The sequence below is a fragment of the Coturnix japonica genome, chromosome Z, assembly GCF_054131305.1.
Source record: "Coturnix japonica strain WE chromosome Z, WE-NBRP24, whole genome shotgun sequence".
NCBI classification, from domain to species: Eukaryota; Metazoa; Chordata; class Aves; order Galliformes; family Phasianidae; genus Coturnix; species Coturnix japonica.
In genome coordinates this window covers 51,136,020-51,158,325 of record NC_140702.1, presented here as the reverse complement: position 1 = coordinate 51,158,325, position 22,306 = coordinate 51,136,020, and the positions used below count along the sequence as shown (strand labels likewise).

The 22,306-nt window shown below is 34.3% G+C and overlaps 1 protein-coding gene across 11 annotated transcripts in view; it reads right to left on the bottom strand.

Annotated features, from left to right (window-relative positions):
* Positions 1-22,306, bottom strand: part of POLK (DNA polymerase kappa) — a 28,828-nt gene that overhangs the window by 4,759 nt on the left and 1,763 nt on the right. For 7 of the 11 annotated variants that reach the window (XR_014939138.1, XM_085528162.1, XM_085528161.1 and 4 more), the window contains exons 2-11: positions 14,827-15,005; positions 13,226-13,345; positions 9,617-9,769; positions 9,127-9,258; positions 7,818-7,971; positions 6,728-6,943; positions 4,459-4,583; positions 4,084-4,250; positions 3,153-3,185; positions 1,110-1,206 (exon numbers count right to left, since the gene is read on the bottom strand). Coding sequence is in view for 10 of the 11 variants with exons in the window: in XM_085528162.1 (XP_085384288.1) it covers positions 1,110-1,206; positions 3,153-3,185; positions 4,084-4,250; positions 4,459-4,583; positions 6,728-6,943; positions 7,818-7,971; positions 9,127-9,258; positions 9,617-9,769; positions 13,226-13,345; positions 14,827-14,964 (1,335 nt within the window). In the remaining variant the exon portion in view is untranslated. Of the gene's footprint in view, positions 1-1,109; positions 1,207-3,152; positions 3,186-4,083; positions 4,251-4,458; positions 4,584-6,727; positions 6,944-7,817; positions 7,972-9,126; positions 9,259-9,616; positions 9,770-13,225; positions 13,346-14,826; positions 15,006-21,375; positions 21,496-22,306 lie in introns of those variants that run through there. The other 4 variants (XM_085528164.1, XM_085528171.1, XM_085528168.1 and 1 more) reach the window with 4 other exon arrangements.

Genomic DNA, 22,306 nt, shown 5'->3' with positions numbered 1-22,306 from the left:
CACCTGTATAAGGACTTAGAGCCACAGTCAAGACCTTCTTCTTATCTGTATGCAGCAAGTGTTACTGTCAAAAAATTTATCTGTAAGATTCTACACTTGTTCTTAAGCTGCTGCCAAAGTCAAATTCTCTAAAATAGGTCAGCTGGCTCTGGTCTCCAGCAGAACTTCTGCCAATAGTGCATGTTCAATAGATTTTAGGCTCTGGCTATAGACACAACATTATTTCCTCCCTCAGAAACTTTCAGTGCCAGGTATCTAAGTTTTGCTGGGAAAACTATTAAGGATGTGTAAGTAATATCCTATTAAGGATCCTTCTTCAGTGTTGTCAGAGCAACAAATAACAACTGTGTTTGGCACAGATATTCTCTGGCAACACCTTCCATGACAACTGTGATTTGGAATGGCCATCCAAGTGATAATTAGTGGCACTCCTTGTGCTATGGTACCTTTGTAAGCTTTGACCTATTTGCTGTTGATTTCTCTTTCAACTTGACACCTACTGAGACAATCATTTATGGCAGAAGAGGATTAACAAGAACTCTTTTAAGTCTTGAATGTTATTCCTTGAATGTTATGTTGTTCATATCATTTATACATTGAGTTCCTTCTCCAAAAGAGTGGTTAAGAACAGGAATGGGCTGTCCAGGAAAGTGATTGAGTCACTGTCCCTGGAGGTGTTCAAAAATGTTTAGATGTTGTACTAAAAGACGTGGTTTAGTGGAGAAATACTGATATTAAGTATACAGTTAGACTGGACAATCTTGGATGTTCCTACCTTGTTGACTATGATTCTATGACTGACCAGAGCACAGTTCATATGCAACAGATTCTTTTTAGCAGCTCTCATATTCATTAGAATTGCCATTAGCAAAAATTTTTGAGATATTCTGTAGCTTAGTCAGTCAAGATAAGTTTTTCTAAGCTTATTATTAGATATCTATCTGAACAAAATCAAACCCTGTCTAAAACATTCAAACTAATCGCAAATGAATTAAGACAATTTCCTGAAGGAAATTAAGGATCACCATTAAGTGATGCTGACTCATACCACTACTACATTTTGAGTGCAAAGTGGTGTCCTTCTGAAAGTAAATAGAATAAAAAAATACCTTGAGTCCTTCTTTCTGTAAGTCCTGAGCAAGTTCTCTGCAGAGTTCTCGACACAAGCTGTACTGATCTTCTGCTGTGTTTATTTCACTGAATGTTCTAAGATAAAAACAAATAATTTCTTTTCAGTATGAATCCTAAAGCTTGCTCAGTGACTGCCATCTAAATGTTCTGGGTTTTTTGGTTTTTTTAACACTTGAACAAATCTACATCAAAAGAAAGTTTTGTGGGATCTGAGTGTTTACTTAAGATACAAAAAGATACTGATACAAACACTGTACAAAAAGATTTATGCACATTTATGTGCTTAAACATGTTTGTTAAAACCCTCAAATAATGAAATAATTCAGCAGCTCAACTTCTCATGTGGTAGTTGAAAATGAGTAAGATTTGAAGTCATTAATGTTTAAATATTTGCAAAAGAGAATACTGAAACCAACTGAATTCATGGAGGCAGCAAAGTAATTTGTATGTAATCTCCTTTGTACACTGCTGTGTAACATCAGAAGAAAGAGAAGATTAGAAAGTCAACATCAGAGCCAAGTGTCAGAAATAAATAATGCAGATACAAAGAAAAATATGCCAACTAGGATAATTATGGATAGTCACAGAGGATGAAAAACTAGCTTTCTGCCAAAAACATTGTTAGAGCTTCTCATCAAGGGAACTGAAGTATTGTTTTTTCCATTAATTTATCTGCTTTATAACAAGAGGAAAAGCAAGTCGCAATTAGTCATGGTTTTAAGGCACACTGGAATCAAAACTTACAGCTTTTAGATGTTTCTGGAAAAGTTTCACAAATGCATTGTTTCATTTCAGGCCTTATATTTTTATATTTATGAGTGCAAAGTTCCTACGGCTGCACTCGTTTTCATGTCTCAAAGTTATATTCAGGCCTACTGGATTGCATTGCATAGCCATCCTGTATTAAGATTCACATTCCCCTAGGAATGTTTGCATGCTGCCAAACTAAGAGACTGATTATATTACTGTGGATCAATTACCCAAGATGTAACTGATGTTACATAGGTAACACTGCAGTGATTCACAGCAGTGCAATCCTGTAGTATACGGAAAGCTATAGGATTTGGAAGTTTGGAAGGGGGCAAGATAGAGACAGTGTAGTTTCAAGCACCCCTCTTTCTTTCATATAAACTTAGCTGCATGATCCCAGCAGTTCATTAATGTCTCTCATCTCATCATATCTTTGCTCAGAGATAACAAAGGAAGGTAAGGAAAGGTTACAGCCTACTCAGATTATCTATCAGCCTGCAAACCAGCATAAGACTGGCCTGAGTTTGGTCAGCCTGGAGATGAAAATGCTCCAGGGAGACATCCTTTTAAGCCTTCTAATATTTAATGGGGCTTATAAAAAAAATTGGAGAGCAATAGCAGATAGTGATAGAACAAGGGGAAACAATTTTGAACTAAAAAAAGGGATATTTAAATTAGGTATTAGAAGGAAATCCCAAACTATTACATCTCAATAGGAATATTGACTTTTCCTCATTTTCTAAGATGAGGGCAGGATAATTATTACAGTTCTCTGCAGATTCTCTTTGCAGTAATTTATTTTCAAAAAGATTTCCAAAATTTCTTTCCAAAACCTCACCACTTAAAATAACATGTTGCTTTCTGAAGGAGCACACCATTAGTAAGAAATTATGCATAAGGAAACACATTTCAGCAACCCCTGCAAAATTAGTGTCTTTCAAGACTTCATTCAATTACACTTATCATCCATGTAATTGCAGGCTACTAGGTTGATATTGGCATTAAACTGAAACATAAAAGCATTAAATGTTTCCACTCTATATTATGGCTCAAAGAGAAGCAGATGATGAGAAAACAGAAAACAAACTAGGATATTCTGAATCCAAAAGGGGCTGGGATGTGAATGTAGCCTGAATGTGATTTAGTGAGCTTGGTTAGCTTTATAACATATGTAAATACACAATGAATATACATGACTAACAAAACATTACACATTGGAACATTAAGTGATTTAGTGATTAATGTAAATTTTTAAAGATCAAAATATATACCTTTCAGTGCTCATACTTTTTCTTTCTCCATCCCTTTAAAAAGAAAAACAAATCAATACAGTCACTTTACCAGTAACAGTTATCTTTTCCCTAGACTTTAAGTCAACTTCAATCATGCTTCAATAAGTAAGAGTAAACTTCTCAATAAAACCTGAATGATAGCTTTTTCTGCAAATCTTGTACATTAAGCCTGACTGAGTGCAAAGACAGTATATATAAATCACTTAATAAATATGTCAATATAATATATAGTAACACTTACAGATGTAAATAAGAATTAACAGTTTCCAAAATAAACCTTTTGTCTATTATCAAAAAGAGTACTTTGAAAACTGAATAAAAATCTGATTCTGTTTCTCCTAGGTTTAACACAAGTTCTGCTAGTAAATTCCCAAACATACTACATATAAGTTTGTTTGTCCTAAGCTATTATAGACATGAACATAAAAATGATATGAGACAGAAAAAATTACTCACTTTCAATAGAAACATGACAGTTTACCACCAATATGATTTTCAGCACAATCAGATAATAAAATAAACATGACTGAACATCTCTGCTTTGCATAAATAACTGTTATTTCTTTAGTTGTTTTAGTAAATATGATAAACTATATATTGATCTAATAGTATATTAGTATATAGTATAATAGTATATTATATATTTATATTATATTGTTGATTGCAGTATACATATATATCTATTATCAATATAATAAATTGTACTGACTTGATTAATAAAATACACTTACGCACAACTTCTTTAATAGCCTTATTAAATTTCATATGTTACACACAACCCTAATTTTCATACTATTTTTTGGTCTTTCAATATAACATACCTTAAAATGTAAGTTATATAAAACACACGTGGAAACATTTAGCAGAATGTAAGCAGTAGAAATATAAAAGCAACAAAAGCAAAGCATACTTTTCTAGATGCGTTGAACCCAGCCCAAGAGAGATATCCAAGAAACTCCGCCAAGATGCTTCTGAAAAAAGAAGAGAAAGCAGTGCCCTCTGCTGGTAAAGTTCTGAGCAAGTCACAATTCCAAGGGCTTTTAACATCTTCTCTGTTACTTTTCCTATACCTGGCACCTAGCAGGAAAAATTTAAAAAAAAAAAAAAAAGAAAGAAAAAGAAAAAAAAAGAAAATGGAAATTACCACTTGTGGATCCAATTCTAAGAAAAAACACAACTGGGCATATTACTTAGAATTTATTTTTTTCTTTTTCCCAGAGAAATCTTGGTTTTAGAACATCAGGAACATAAACGATTGTATAGTAAACGTCATAGTACCTCTTACCTTTCTAATGGGCAAATCTTTTATGAAGTCTAGCACTGCTTGTCTCTCTGGAGGAATTCTGCACTGCCCATTAGGTTTGTTACGATCACTGCACATTTTCGCTAACATTGTATTTGGAGCTATTCCTTAAACACAAAGAAAGAAAACTTTGAAGAATAATAGACTGTAATTTTAATAATCTATTATTTAAAAACCGAAAATTACATGATATATATTAGTATACATTAATATATAGTTATATAATATAAAACTATAATATATAATTTAAATATATAATATTTTAAAAGTAGCTTACACATTTGGTAAAAGCAAAAGAGAAACGGTAGCTAATAATAAGCAGATTTCTTGGAATTCTGAAAAGGAAAACCAACTCAAAGCCTGTAATAAACTTGTGAGAAAATAAATACATATGACAGTTTAAAAATAATTGATGCATCAGATAAAGCGTATCTACTATTTTGAGAAAGGGTAACAGAACATGTACTAATCAGTCATGAGGAGTTAAATAACAAGTGTCTTAAAAATAACATCCATTACATGACTGAATGATTTTATGACTATTAAAATGATTATAGTAAGACAAAAGGAAACTCTTACAACAGCAGTCACAATATACTTCAATGTGAAGGTGTTATGTCTTGCCTCTAGTTCAGAAAAAAATACTGAATTTATTTTGATAAAATTTGCTAAACTAGTGGTGTGGACCAGCACTGTTATGAAATTACTTAGAACTAAAAAATACATAAATATTCCACTGGTCCTACTTAGAAGAAGTAAGTAGGACTTGTTCCTTTCTAGAAAAGTAAATAGCATTACGAACAAAATATAGAATTTACAAGAATTTCATAAAGCCTATCTTAACAGAGAAAAAATATACCTCACTATCACATCTTATTCATGTAATCACTTTTTGGCAGTATGTACATTCCTGAACAATTATTTCCAAGGATGTTGCACAAGAAGGGTTCATTTACACCAAAAATCTGACAAGCACCTTGAGCACTCACTAATAATCACAGCCACTTCCATTGCACCAGACACTGATACATCAATTTTACAAAAACAAGGTCAAACATCCCACAAGTTTAATGTTTTTGTTGACTTTTTTTATTTTATTTTTTTAAATGTTTTAATAAAAACTATTGGTGGGGGGAGGGAGGAAAGAGGATCTGTTAGTTACACACATTAGCCAGTGTATTATGTATTTTAAATATGGCCCAACATGATTCCTCTTCTCTCAATGAGGCCCAGGTAAGCCCAGAGGTTACACATCCATGGTCCAGATGGTAAAAGTAATTCTCTTTCACTATTTCTTACTGGTATTTTTCTATTGGCCTTCTAACCATGTTTCATGCATTTATAAAAACTTCTTATTAAATCTTAATTATAAAAAATATATAAACTGTATTTTATCGTTCAGGGGATAACACTTCAGAAGAACAAAATCATTATTTTTCTACTACTTATGACATAACATATGGGCTAATCTCATCTGTTTGTTCCTACTACCCATTCCTTTACCTCTGCTTGCTTTTGACATTTCCCTGGCCTTCACACTTGCTTCATAAAGTTCAGAATTCCCTGATGCCTCACAGACCTGGTTCACAAAGCACTTTGGATGCCATCCAAACTAGACTGCTAGGAACATACTCTGTTTATTTATTTATTTATTAGATATGTAAGGCAGATTACCAACATAATGGTTGAGACTTGCAGGTAGGTTGCCTGAAGACAGAAAGCTTGGATGGCAAATATTACAAGCCTTCTCAATATTTTATTGATTTAAACACATTTACTTCTCTTAAGAATCATCCTTTAGATTAATTTTAATATTGTATTAAAAGGAACAGAATGGCAAAATTGTTAGGAGTAGTTTTTCAAGCTAAAACCAATTCAGCGGTTGGTATTACTCTGTAGCCATAAGCTTATTAAAACAATTTACATGAGGCACTAAAGCAAGTATCAGCAATGCTAACATCAACTTCTGCCCCCTAATTCACTTCTCCACACTACTCCATTTCAAGATGAAAGAAGCAAAAAGAACTACTTCTGTAATTTAAAAAAGAGAGGGATGGCTTTGATACATATAAGGTTTCAGCAGTGACTTGAAAGACACAAGCCTTTATGGAATTGCAAAGGAGGCATATTTCTTTGCAGCACAAGAATGCTGTGGCAATACTAAATTTCCTAAGCCTGTAATATCCCCAGAGATTAGTATACAACACACTGTAGAAATACAAAGGATTATTATTTATATGTGTTTGAATACCTGCACTAGCAGTCAGTTGAGTTTTCTGCTCAATCCTAAAGCGAATTTCCTTCACAGCTTCTTCTGCCGAGGTTCCAAAGACAACAAAATTTTTCAGTGACTGATCTCTTTGTCCAGAGGGATCATCCTCTACAGATGTGCCATCTTCAAACAGCTCCGGTGAAGAAGAGTATCCATCCATATTCAGTGTGCCAGATATGTTTATATCCTCTTTATCTGTATCAAACAAATTCAAGAGCAATTAATCAATATATATACAGCATCTATTTCACTGATTTTCCTATGTGCTAGAGGAAAACAGTTGATTAGCAATTCTGTTTTTTCTGTTTAACAAAAAGGTACACTTATTTAGCCAAAATGATTGCACTGCATTTTCACTGGAAGAAAGGAGAGCCACAATTGTTTTATTCTTTATAAAATTATACTTGGCAAAGATTAGAATTGGCTAGGAGACTGGGCTTCACTTCCAGGAAAGCACTGAGGTTTAAATGCCTGGTGCTGTAATAGCAGAAAAACACAAACATTTTGGCATTACTTTTGTTTCATATCATTGAGAAGCTCAGATGCTCCTTTCTTCGTTGCAATAACGTTCTCTGCTTTTTTCTTTCCCCCCCAATATTTTCTAATGATATTAGGACACTGCAATATCTCTGGTTCAGAATAGCCAATCTGATAAGCTTCTAATCTTCAGCTTCAGTCATCATAGAACTAGGAATGACAGCAGCCCTTTGTCTGACTACAAACTTCTCTATTACACTTTCACATTCTCAGTGCTGTATGTAGTAGGAAAAGAACACAGATAGCAGATAAGTATGAAGAGACACATGACTACATATCATTGGTATTTAATTTGCATAGACAGTGCCAGTTTGTTTCCTTCTAGTCCACTAATGCTTTTCAGTACAGCTTCCTTCATTATCCTCCTAATAGCTATTTAGATCATTTTTAATACAATAATATAAACTATCCACTTTGCACTTCAATCAAACATTTACTTCACTCCGTTTTTACTATTCCTAATTGGTTTCACAGTTGCAGGTGTGAATCCAACTCCACCTTTTAGATCAAAAGAAGAGAGTAGTTTGCTTACTTTTTTCTGTAGTGTCTTCTGTGTTCAAAAAGTATCTTCTTTTATCTTCAGGCCAGTTCAGCCTTTCCTCCAAGTGCTCTGTTACATTCAGGTAGGCTTCATCTAGGCCCATAGGCATAAAATGGGGATCATATTCAGCCAGTATCTCTTTAACCTTCACAAATGTATAGAGAAAGTTTAAAACATTGCTGTAAAAACAGATAGTGATGCACAATCATTAGGTAAATAAACGTACTCTGAAACCTTAAGATGACCATTCACCATTAAAGACATTTATAGAGCAAATAATTTATGGATATTACAGAATTACAGCACTAATTCTCTCAAGTGCAAAGATATCAAGTAAAGGGATTCTGAGCATGGTGTTTTACTGTACAGATCACTAAGCTCGGTGAAGAAGCACTCCTTTGACATTAGGTTCACAGCCACTGCTGTAACTACTTGAACAAACTCTGGGGATCTGGGAAACTGGCAGAAGCTGATTTATCTATCTGTACTGTCTGTCATACATCACATACGCAAAATGTGAAAGCCTACATTTTAAGTTATAGTCAAACAATTGGTGTAGCAATGGTTTAAAGCTCTGGTCAGAGTCACTGCAAAACTTACACCAAAATTTTGAGTGCATCCTCCAAAATAACACATTAAATTAATACGACAAATAAAAACACTTATTTTACTGCCGTCTTCATGCCTTCTTTCCTCTTTCTTTCTTTCTTTCTTTCTTTCTTTCTTTCTTTCTTTCTTTCTTTCTTTCTTTCTTTCTTTCTTTCTTTCTTTCTTTCTTTCTTTCTTTCTTTCTTTCTTTCTTTCTTTCTTTCTTTCTTTCTTTCTTTCTTTCTTTCTTTCTTTTTTGTTTTTGTTTGTTTGTTTGTTTGTTTTTGGTTTTTTGTTTTTGTTTTTTTGTTTGTTTTTTTTAAGCAAGAAGAAAGACTTGACTGCATCATATTTTAAGAGTTTTGGTCCGATTACTAGGTATCACAATATTAGATCATATGCACCTTATCTTCCTGTAAACAATTAATGATAAGATTCAATACACAGCTTTTGCTAACAAAATGAAATAAATACAGACCCCAAGAGATCACAAGTATAAAACCAAAACAACTGTAATTTTTAATACTTCACTCCCATCAAACAATCAATGCAGTATGTACTGTGAAATCCAAGATCCTTAGCAGGTTCAAGCATTCTAATGTGACATTTAAACTGCCACATCTCAAATTACCTAAAACTGATATTCTGATAAAGTCTGAAAAAAAAATACACCAATCTTTGGTTAGAATGTTTTATGTTTTTCCAGACTTACCTCTCTACTCACTTTTCTGTACTTTTCAAAGTTTAATGGTACTATAGTTAGATGTGGACACAGCTTTTTAGCAATAAATCCAGGCATGGCTGCACGTACACCAAATCTCCTAGCATGGTAGTTTGAGGTGGACTTGGAAGAGGAGAAGAAGTAAGTTTACTGTTCAGTAATCAAATTTTATTCAATGACAGTGTTAAATCAAGTTTTGATCATGGAAATGCACATAGGAAAGAGTAAATAGGATGAAAATTAATATATTCTATTCCCCACTCCAGTCTGCTCGCATCCTTTAACATTTTATTACTACACTTTCTATTGAAAAACAAAGTCTAGCTTTACATGGTCTAGAATAAACATTTCCTCCACTGTTCTTGTTCTTTTTTCCAGAAAGTCATGAAACTTCTCTTTATTACATGCTATTATTGTACATTTTATCACACTTTTAGATTAATGCAATCACTTTCTGTATTGGTTTGACATTTGGCCTTACCAACATACTCATTGATCCAACTGCAATAGGCTTTTCCTTCAGCTCTGGATTGTCTCTCATTTCCACAGCTGCATAGAAGGCATCCATGTCAATGTGTACAATAGTACAATTAAGGTTGCGACTCTGTTCCAGTTCCATCACAAGTTTGTCCACCTGAACAAAATATTGCAATAATTAAAAAAACTATTAATCTTGCAGAAATGCAAAAGTACACATAATTCCAGTAATTTTGATGTATATGGCATGTTGTTTAAAATATATATATATATATATATATTATATATATATTATATATATATATATTTCTGGTGACATTTGTTAGAACACTGTTAGAGCAAATGGTACAAAAAGCAATAAACTCCTCACTGGTGAAAAAAATATAAAACCTAATGCAGACAGTAACTGGGTAAGAACCACTAAAGATGCAACTTCAGCTACTGTCATAGGCGTTATTTAAAAAATGAACAAACAAATGAAAACACATTAATAGAATATGAATTTCCAATACATGTAGCTGAAGCTATCACACTTCAGAAAATTGGCTCAGACTCATGCCAAAAGGACCAGCAGCTCAAAGGACAGTACAGTCTATCTTACTTTGCAAGAAATAAGGTCTCAGGTTCATTTACTACAAAGAAAGTACTATTAATCCCTCTATAAAATTCCTCAGCATTTGTCACAGGAATATGTATCATTTAGGCTGGACAGCTAGCAAAACCCTGTGGCAAATTTTGAAGATTATACATAGAAAAGAGTTAGAAAGTACTTTGTTTCTCTTCAAGATTTAAAGATTCATCTCCTACTAGTAGACTGTGGGTTTGATCAGCTCCACAGTGTTCTGAAACCTGTCAAGCAAAGGTTTCTCCATAGAAATACTTAAAATTGTTTTTCTTAATTTATTTGCACTGTTTTATTGAGAGAGCTGGAGATTTTGTTTTTGTTTCACAAATATCATTCAACTACAAATGAGGTAAAAAGTGAGTTAGTATCATTACAAAGTATGGGTACTTTGTACTTAAAAATATCTTAAGGCCTGCTGACTTAAGGTGACTAACTTGTCTCTACCTTCCAAACTCTAGAAGCCAAAGAAAAAATACCTAAAAAGGAGAACAAAGGAAGTGCTATCAAACTATGATTGCCTAATCATATTAATGACTGTGCTAACCTCTACACGAACAAAAAGTTGCTGTGATTAGAAAAGAAACAATGAGCTTCATGCACATTAGAGCTCAAGAAATGCATGCAGTGAAAAGGAACAGAAGTTTCGCTCTGTGTGCAAGAATAAGGACACTCACAACCATCTGTGACATCAAGGTACCATCACAGAAATGTCTCTGGGTCAATTATATGGTCCTGAAAAGGAACAGTTATGTGCAGTTCGCAAAGTCACTGCAAGAGTTGCTCTCTGTTGCTCTTTTTTCCTCTCCTGAGCTGCTTATTAAAATAAACAAAAAACTAATCTAAACCCTCAGCCTCTGAGGCTGAAGATACTTGAACAAAGACAAGTGACTATGAATATCCCAAACAAACTGCTGAATGATTACTTACTTAGTCTTTTCTCTTGTTTGCTGCAAGTTCATTTTAGAGGTGAAATGGGACCTCAATGTAGGCTATTCCATACAGAAGAATACAGTATGCTCCCAAGGCTGAACAAACTGGTATAGAGTAATTAAGGGCCCAACTGAAAGTGGAGCAGGCAGGCTGCTACTTACTATTTACGTGATGCATCATATGGGAAAAAATATTTCTTATATTGTTGGAGAACATTAAATATGCACAATACATGTTTCCTATCTTAAATTTCATAATCAAGTTAAGATACTAAAGGATATATTCAACATTTCTTTAATGTTTCTAAAAGTATTTGGCAGGATTGAAGAAAAAACAAATAATGATACTATTTTTTGGGGGGGACAACAGTAACTACAGAATAAACATCTATGATAAACCACAGAGTGACAAAACTAGCAAGCACCATGAGAACAGCTGGACAATCTGGTAGCAACTGCACACTTCTTAAAGCTTCTGTGGAACTTCAAGCAGTTCCACTCTAAGTGATTAGCATAATCTAAATCTGCTACACACAAGTTTTCAGAAATTAAGAACCATACGATACAGCATAGTATACTCCTTCCTTTAGTAAAGAAAGGCATTTATTAGAACTTCAAACTACTTCTTCAAACACACCCTACAGGTGAGAAAGTGTTATGTTGCAGACTGCACTTCATTTATGCTACTGTTTCCACAATGTAACCAAGATTTTATCCAACCAATCAGTATGTGAGAAACTTTTTTTATTAATTTGATTTTACATTAGAGATCTTGCACAGACTGACAGTTTAGGAAGTTTTATCTCAGCCTCTAAGCACCCGACAAACAAGACTTAACCTGAAGATGAAAACTTGCAATATTCGTGCAGATATATGCATACATTTGCATATATATATATATATGGTGCTAATTCCAAAGCACCTCCTAGTTACACATTCTAGGAGAACAAATTCTTTCACGGTATTTCAGAACACAGTATTGAAATGATGAGATGCTAAAGAAAGTGATAGGAAGAAAGTTAAAGACGATCATGATACTTAGGTATATCTCTATCTGTAAAACTTAGAGAAGCTGATTAAGTACTACACAGCATATATTAAGGAAGTAATGTAGGACAAAGGTGACTTGAGACATTGAAGGTTAAGATAATGGCCTGGGAAATATGCCTCAGCTTCTCATCTACAAGACAAAAATATCACACTACTTTACTGGAGTTTCACAAGAATAATCTAAAGAATTCACAAGATGTTGTGTACAACATAGAAAAGCCTACGAAGACAACAGTAATTCCACATTTAAAGCTGAATTAGACCAGCATACAACAAATAAGCCTTGGGGCCATCCATTGGGCAATGAGGACAACAGTAAATAATTGCTCACTCACTGAACACTGTCTGCACTGTGCACTGAATGAAACAGGAATCCTATTAGAGAAAAATGGCATGCAATCATGTAATTAAAGACTGAATCACAGTACAAATGAGAAAGGAAGTGAATTAAGCCTCTACAAGTAACTTTAATTCCGTTGTGTCTAAGAATATAGTGTGCAACCTGGTGTAGTTTTCTTCTAACAATATTTAACACAGAGTACCATTTAGGATATTGTGATCTATTATTAGCACACAAGAAGAAAAATAGTCCCTCCATCTTTCTAGTTTAGGACACACACACTTCCTGTGACTTCTTACTTTTAATTAAATAGCATAGATAAAGAATAAGTTAATCAAGAAGAGCTGAAAGCTCTGACCATCTTCATTTCACTGAGGGTTATTTGACACAAAAATATGTATCTTCTAAAACTGAAGAATGCCATATTATTTATTAACTAAGTATTTAATAAAATTCTACCAGAAACCATAATGACATCCCTTCAAACCATCTGGATTTAGAAGAACAGAAGTTATTTCTTTCTTATAATTAAAAAAAACAAAAAAAAAACAAAAAAACCCCACCAAAATGCTAATTTATCACCTTCTCAAAATAAAATAAAATAAAATAAAATAAAATAAAATAAAATAAAATAAAATAAAATAAAATAAAAATGTACAGGATTAGTACCTGCAACTGTGCTTTCAGCAGCTGCTGTTGTGTAATTTTCTCCTTAAGCTTCATCATTTTCTCAATTCGTTGATTGACTTGTTGATCTTTTTTGAGCTCGTTTTCATAAAATTTGGAGCCCTGGAAGAAAATTACAAAAACCTCATTAAAAAGGAGAAAAGGTACATAATTAAGAGGAAGAAAATAATTAAAAACTAGGGCATAATTTAATAGATTTTAAAATTTTTTTTATTTTATTTTTTGCAACATCTGCTTAGCTTACAATAGATAAAACATTCGTAGGAAGAGGAACTATCTTTTCTTGAATCATCTGATAAGATCAGCAAAAGTGGACATACTTCTAGTTCACAGATTACAACAATCACATTGGCATCAATACCAAGTATTCAAGCACAGTCAAATAAGAACTAGACATTTACACATAAAGCAGGAATATCTGTTTATATAATAATGGTTAGCAGGATTAAAGACAGTACTATAATACGCCATAACTTACTGCCTAGCAGAGATCTCTGAACAGAAGAAATAAAGGGCATGTTTTCTTTCAGTATCAGACATGCACATCACCTTTTTTCCCCACTACAATCAAACATGACTTGTTAAGTCTCATTGAAAGAAATCAGTAAGAAGATGTTAGGATGAAGAGTTGCCCAGTATACAAGACTTATGAAAGAAGTTCCTTTTTAACATCCCATACAGTATTTCACAGTTGAAACTGTGTGAAATCTTGCTGCAGCACAACTTTGGGTAGAGTTTATAAGGGTAATTTTGAAAGGTCTAAAAAAGAAGGAAAGTTTCAGAAAAAATCAAAGCTTACTTTCAGATTTCTTGATCTAAAGATGGCATTATGTTCTACTGCTTTACTTACAGAAATGTATCCTAATACAAAGAAACCTACTTATCAGTTTGGAAAGCCCTTTTCACAGTTCATTCCATTTCAACACAGGTGATTAAACAGTAACTCTCCCTCAGAAATAATTTCACCATATATCATCATGAACATATATCCAACAAAGAGCTAACTTTTCAAGAAATAATGTACACAACAAGGAGAGGAAACAACTAAATCAACAGGATTCTTAACACTACATAAAGTATTGTTATAGTGAAAACATAAGTAAAAGATGTTTGTTAAATAAATGCTGTTTCCAGCATGCTCCTCACCCCTGAGTTTACCAAAGTGTGTAATGGACCAACAAAAAACACTCTCTTACCACTGTCTGTGGTATGCTTGTTATACTTAAGACATGATTCCTAAGCAAAAAATATTATGCAAATAACATTGGGATAGCTAACATCGAGTGAAATAAAAATTTATGAAAGGATAAGGAAGAAAATCTAGAGCTGCCTGAATTAAGCTGCATCTGCAGGCCCTTCAAGAAATAAGAGGACTAATATTCCAGTGCTTTGTAGAGTTGTGGTCTCTTCTGTGGATCTTACTACTGGCCAACCCTCTCAAGAACCGCTTGAGAAAAAGGACAAAAAGAAAATGACAAAGGAATTCTACTGAAAACATTAAAAACCCAGTCACATCAACTTCATCTGTTATGGAAAGGTAGATGTGCATAGATCTGCTGGCAAGGAAAAATAACCAAACCAACCTTGGAAGCTTCCATGATGATTTTATTAATTTTCTCTTTATCCAAACCTTGCATTCCAGCTTTGTTATCATTGAGGCCCATTCTAAGCAGAGCTCCACCACTGTAAGAGCTGTGAGCAACATTTTTCATGCTGTCCATGCTACTTTCTGAAGACCAATATTTTTCCTACGACTTAATATCTGGAAAAAAAAAAAAAAAAAAAAAGAATTTAAGTCTTGTCATGTACTTGTTTCAAAGTTCCAACTGAACAACATAAAAGTAATTTACAGAACTCATTTGCTGCACATTTGTTCATGAAAACAACACATACGTCACAAATACGAAGACATATTTGTGTAAAGTGGCTGACCTTTCACAATCACCAAATAAAGCCATTATCAGTGTTTGGAGACAGTAAGGTTTTACTTCTTTAGTAATTTAAAAACAAACTCTTTCAAAAGTTCCCTTACAGAAATAATTGTGCACTATCAGCTTCAGTAAAAGTCAGCATCTCATGTCATGCACGAGACTATATAATCCCATCAGAACAAACAGTAATATCTTAAACACAATAAGCTGCACCACTTTCCAAAAACAAGCAAACAAAAAGACAAACAGAATGATTTTAAATCACAGAAGATTGTCGTTCACTTAGTCCTCATTTCTTCCATTGAGATATGCCATATAAATTTTCTCAGTAATTTCTCAAATTCAAACCTCCTGCTTGAGCTACAGCTCATCTTTTAAATACAGGCGGCTTCAATTAACAACTTTGAATAAATCTTCATTGTTTACTTCAGGGAAAAATTCCTGCATTCTTTTTCTCCACTAATTCATAGAGCCATAACATCCAACTAATAGAACATACCAAACTTTTACTACTCAACTGCTACCATATGTAACTTCTTACATGTGCAGGTACTTTTTATATGTGACATCTTCCCTTATGCCTTACAAAAGTAAATAGCTGAACTTTTCCATGGTACATTGTTTAGATAATAAATTGACCTTAAACTGAGCAAACAAAAGCTATCTTCTGGAGCACAATCTTGTGGTCGTATTCTTGTCAGATTAAAATACACAGCATCCAAGTCTGATATTGGATTGAAATACTTAATACAAATTTGTTACTGGAAAAGCATATAAAAGTACTTTCTTCCTACCCTAAGCTGCTGACTAATGAACAGCTTCAGCTTTACTTTCATGCAGGAAGTACATTCACTCCTAAACTTCCCCTTCAAGCTGCTCCCTGTGACACAAGTGGTTCCTGCTGTGAGAAGTCACATCCTTTCAGGCTCTTAGAGCAGATATGTTAAATACAGCCACAAACTACACAAATCTAAGAGTGTTACATTTTTTTCTAGAAAGTATTTTTAAATGCTGCTTTAAATACTCAAGGACTTACTTGGATCTCACTATCAACTAAACTGAAAAATTATATTATGCATTTCTGCATTTAAAGCTAATATTTGTCGTGTGTGTGTGATAAAAGAACCACATGGGTGACTTATTTTACATTGATGGTGCATTGTTGTTATTTTCATGATGATCAGCTCCTGAATCACACCAGCCAAATGAAATTAGACAGTAAAGCCACACATAAAAAAAGTTCAGCCAAAAATACCCAATCACATGCCACCAATTCAGATTATTTTGTATGACACCTTCCAAAGACACAACACCAGTTAAATAACATTGTGCTTATCTATACAGCTTGTTGCAGTTCAAGGAATAGAAAGTACTTGGGAGATGTAGAGATCAGAACTCTTGGCACTACTGTAGCTAAAATGCTACTAAAGAGTCAGCTGGGATTGGGAAAGGCTTCATAGCTCTTGTGTGTATCTATCAAACAAAAGCCCACAGTGACAAACACTGTCGTTAATTTTCCACAGACCAGAGCCTGTAACAGGACTGCTAGACAAAAGCCAAAGGAAAAAAAAAAAAAAAAAGAAACAAAAAAAAACCTGCAGTGCACACTTCAGTTCTAAGTTTCATCTCAAGTTCATTAAAACCTCCACTTCAATTAGCTACTCAATAATTCCAGCATTATTTTCAATCTATGGCAAGCAGGTAAGACACTTTCCTCAGGGTAACTACCCTCCACTACTTCCCCCGGTTCTTTTATCACTCCTTCTCTTCAAGAACTTGGCATGAACATGGTTATTGCTTCCTGTTCAAGTCTTTGTAACTTGGTCCCACATTCCTGAAAAAGTCTCTTTATCCCTGGAATGTAAAAATCTTTCTTTCTCCTCATTCATAAAGCCTCAGCCTTATAGCAAGGGCTTTAAACACTAACTCATGTTTAATTCAAACTCCTTCCCTTGCACATTGCTATATATCCAATGAGAAAAAAGTCTCAGAAATGCTCATCTCCTAGTATATTTTACCTTCTCATCTTCTTGCGCATACCAAAAATACATCAGTATAACAGAAAACAAACTGTATAAAGTAATGCCCTAGCTGGAATTAAGAAAATATTTATCTGAAGACATGACATTAGCTCTCTACAGAAGCTTAAATATATAGAGAAGAGACATTAACACAACCTGGAGTCTATCAGAATAAGAGGTCGGAAAAAATGTTAAATATTTAGCATATTTAAATATATAACAGAAGCTACAATAAAAGCTGTCAGACAAAACAGTCAGTGGATCATCTGCAACAAAGACAACATTTAAACGAAGCACTATTTGAAGCACTGTACAAAATGTTAATAAAACGTGAGTGTAGAAGTTTATCGTCACCATGGGAAACAGTCTCCATGGAAAACAGACCTGGATAAAGCAGTTAGCTTATGGTGTCTTGTGTTTTAGCTAAAGCAAGTTGAAAAAGTGGGCAAAAGTTTACACTAATGAAACACTAGCTTAGAACTGTCAAGGCAAAGAGTGACAGATTTGTGACATATTTGTGGCATGCTGACACCTCAAGAATCTGCTGCAAGACTGTGCCATTTCCATTAAAGAGGACATGTTCAATTTCTCACACTGTCACAGCAAGAAAGAAGGGAATGAAATCAGAGAGGTCTGTGAAGGCAGCCTACAGTTAAATACTATTCTGTTATTCTTTTTACTTGGAGATGGACATGGGGAGCAGACGAATCATCTTTATGAGGAAGAGGTAACTTTCCAGTTTCTACTGAAAGGGTGTCCAAAGATAAAGAAGCCTTGAGCAATGACTGCCAACTGGTAATGGCAAAATAAAAAGGTGGAGAGGAACCACAGAACATCATTACTCTGTAGGATGCTTTGTTAGTAGTCTGGGATGTTTCTACATGGAAAAGACAGAATGCTAATGCAACACTTCTAGAAGCAAGCACAGAAACTCCACTGAATCAAAAAGATTGGATTTTACAACATATGAAAGCATACAATACTGAGACTGAATGAGCAAGTAACATAGAGAAATTACTTAATTTCAAGTGCCTTTACCTGTAATCATATTTAGCATCTGTTTGCATGAAGTAGCCTGAATGAGATAGGTTATATTTGTGAGCTGCACTATTTCTCCAGCCTATATTCATTAAACACCCAGCAATTCCAATAATGGAAACTCTGTATGTAGCATAAGAACTTAAAAACACTTATGTCTTATTATTTTCAGGTAGTAAAATACAACATGAGAGAAAGATTTAGAAAATAATTTCTAAAATATTCAGTTCAGTGGACATAGTTTTATCTTGCAAGGCAATAACATTCACAAAATTAACATTAACACTTTGTCCTTTATTAATAGTGTAACAACTTGCTGAGAAGCAGCGTTAGGAATAGAAAGTGACAACTGCCTGCAAAACTTGGGAAAAGAAACCAAATGATAATTTGATGCAAGTAAATTGTGTAACAATTCTTGTGAAGAAAAACTGTTATCTATGCTATCACAGACACCCATGCCAAGAAACCAAATAAAGCATGTGATGCAAAAACTACTGAGATACACACCCTTAACTTCTGTGAGAAGGTCAAAATGTTAATAGGAGTTTTGTGAAGGGCACTGAATGCACAATAAACAGCTAACTGAGATGAATAACTTAGTTCATCCATTTCTGTCCATAAAGGATCACTATGCAGCCTTTTTCCTAAGGCCAAGTGTAGTGTAGTATGAACTGCACTATGCTCAAAAGATAAACACTCATGAAGTTTGTACTGTGCTGGGAGCATCAAAGAAGAAAGAAAAAAGGAAAAAACAAAACAAAACCATCTTCTGAAGTAATATACACACTCCCATAAATATCTATCTATATATACATATCAGATCCCCAGTTCTTAAATATGCTTAACAAATTACTCATTATCAAATATTATAAATGTTCAGTAAGGTAGAAAAAAAAACCAAAACCCTTCCATATTGAAACAATGAGTCAAATAATCGTGTTCATGCTGAATATGGTTGTGAAGAATATGGAAGATCCTCAGAAGCCAAACACAAGTGAAATGTCTACCTTTAACACATCTTAAGTGAAATGTATAATTCAGCAGTTCAAGACTCAAAAAGAGGCAATTTCAGCTACTTCAGGAAATACATTTGTCATAAAACTTTGCTGTGTCTGCACCTCAACATAATTCACACTTAAATCAAAAAACTCTCAAGAAACACAAATTAAAACTGGTGAGCTGGCTAAGTGTCACTGCCTGGTGAGAACAATACAAATGTCACAGACAACACCTTTTTCATTCACTTTCTACTTCAGCTGAGGATGGAAATGAAGCCTAATGTTGCAAGAAACCTTCTCCACTAAAACAAACTAACAAAATGGATATGTTAATTCGCAGTTCCTGCTCTAGAACTTAGGAAAACTCATTCACTTGTTTGTAAAAATGTATATAAATGTAAAATACAAAATATTCCAATGTATAGTAGCAAGTTATACACTGTATCAAATTATAAGACATCAAGTGCCTCCCCTTCTTTTTTTTTTTTCTTTCTTTTTTTTTTTTTTTAATACTCATGAAAACTGAGTAAATACAAAAGAATTGAAGAACCCGAAAAATGAATGCAGAACACACAAGCCAAGCAGGCTGATTCAAAAGTAACTCTCAAACTCAAACCTTCAAATGTCCTCCTCAGACTGAAAATTATTACTGCTGGAAACCGCATCACTGGCCACCTCAGAACAAAGCTGTTGTATAAGTAATAAATAGACTACAAGACACCTTCTCAGTAAGACCACAACTCACTCAAATCGACATGTTAAATCAACACCACTTTGCTTTTCAACCAATTGCTAATTAAGAAAGAACAGGTGGCCATGCAGATATGCTTCTTATTCCACTTCCTGTACAGAAATATCTTCACCTAGGCTGTGCATGTAACTGTTTGGAGGCAGCACCCACCACTAAAGAACTAAACCACAGCTAACCCGCCTGGGTACAGGAATCAATATAGCCAAGCTGTGTGAAAAACATGTTTCTAACAAATGCTTTGCATTATTTCTTGAATTTATAAGACAAGAACAAGCATATGCTCAAGCCAGAAAAACCTCAGTACCACCAGGATATTTTTAACATCTCTGATATTTAAAAGGTTATACTACAAAGTCTATTAATGCATTTGATTTTATTCTACCTGACTTCACTATCATTTGGGTGAGCTAAGAATTGCACCCTAAACAGGAACATTTACGTCAAATCTTTTCCACCTAGAAAAGTCTTTGCAGCACCTGTCTTTACTGAGTATTCAATTGGCAAGGAAACATTCTGGCTGACAGGGCCAAATTTAACAAGCTCCTTAACTCTTATTTCCTTGTAAAAACATGTTCCTTCAATAATGATTTAAATATCGGCTACTCTTGAAAGTCTTTGCTTCTCAGCAGGAGAAACCACCCACAAACAAAGACATGTGCAAGCAAGCACATCAGACCGTCCTTCTGAATGATCAGCTCAATTCTTTTCATCCACAGGGGGTGATGGTTACTAGAGTCCTGGCTACTGAGTGGCCCCCAGAAAAGGATTCATGTCAGTTTTAATCCTGTAGAGATTCGAAATAATAGAGATGGCAAGAACTGTGTAACTGTGTTACCAGTATGTGAGCATACACAACATTAGTATTCTGGGTTCCTTACTAGCAGTGTTCAAAACTACAACCGCTTCACTTTCCTCTCTCAATGGATAATAGAATGTTACTTTTCTAGAAAAGCCAACCTTCTAGGAAAACATTTTTCATAGCACTAATCAGCCAAAGTAAATGATAAACTAATAAAGCTAAGCAAAAAACTGTGTCAGGATTCACAGAAGTTAAAATTCCAAGTGCATATGCTGAGACAGCTGAATGGGACTATTTTTCAGGTAGCATATGACCCAGCATTCTCAGAAAACTTATATCCTAACCAAGTACTCAGAACTAACTTTCAAGGAGCAGAGCCCTAGAATTATGTCTTTTTTGTAATCAACAACTTTAAAATTGCAGGCAATCCATGCCTTCTGAAAGGGAATTCACACTGCAAAACAAACAGGTTGGAGACTGCTTGTCCCTGAAAGGAAGACGTCAAAATACGTATGTCATGCCATTCAATAAGCTACTTGGATAATGCTTCCCTTTTGCAAAGAGCCAACTAAATGAAACAAGTGGACCACCTACCTCTGATAATTTTCTGCAGGTAAAACGTGGTATAATATTGCTGCAAATCCTGCTTTCAGCTCCTCTATGGCTCTGTTCAGAAAATCTCATGACTTTAGAAGTTCAAAGTTCATTCCAAAGGCAAAGAACTGTGGTATCTTCTCTTGCCTCTATTCAGTATTTCACAAGTTATTCTAAACTGAAAGACATTCATCTCCCTTTTCTAAACAAGGTTTCCCTGAATATCTAGACTACTGAAAATAATGCTTGATTACTTTAAACCGAAAGGAAAATAATGAAGAAATTGTTTATACCTGAGACACTATGGTACTAGGCAATATGCTTGTATATAAGTAAAGCTCCTTCAATAATCCCTTAAGAAAAATAGCCCTACAAGCTATGAGCATGAACATACCAGAAAATATACACTAAAGATTAATGCATTTTTCTAATAACCAATGAACATAGTACGGGTAAAAGTACAACACTGAAATTAGCATATAAAAAAGGAAAAAATTGGATATTCACAATGTTATTCATTTAGTGACGCTTATGACTAGTACCTTCAGAAATCAAACTCCAAAAAGCACATTTATATTACAATTAGTATGTAAACTGTGTAAAGCAATTGCATCTGTTGAAGTATTCTACAAAAGATGATGGCTATCTCCAGTACAACAGTAACTTGTAGACTCCTTACAATGTTTAAGTCACAAGGAGTACAGATGGAATATAAGGGTTTGTGATGAAATTATAATTACAGTAAAGAAGCACAAAATAAATGCCCTGTGAAGAAGGCTGCCCAGTGAGGCTGTGGATGCCCCCTCCCTGGAAGCACTCAAGGCCAGGCTGGATGGGGCTTTGAGCAACCTGGTCTAGAGTGAGTTGTTCCTGTCTATAGCAGGGGGCTGGAACTAGGTGATCTTAAAGATCTCATCCAGCCCAAACCATT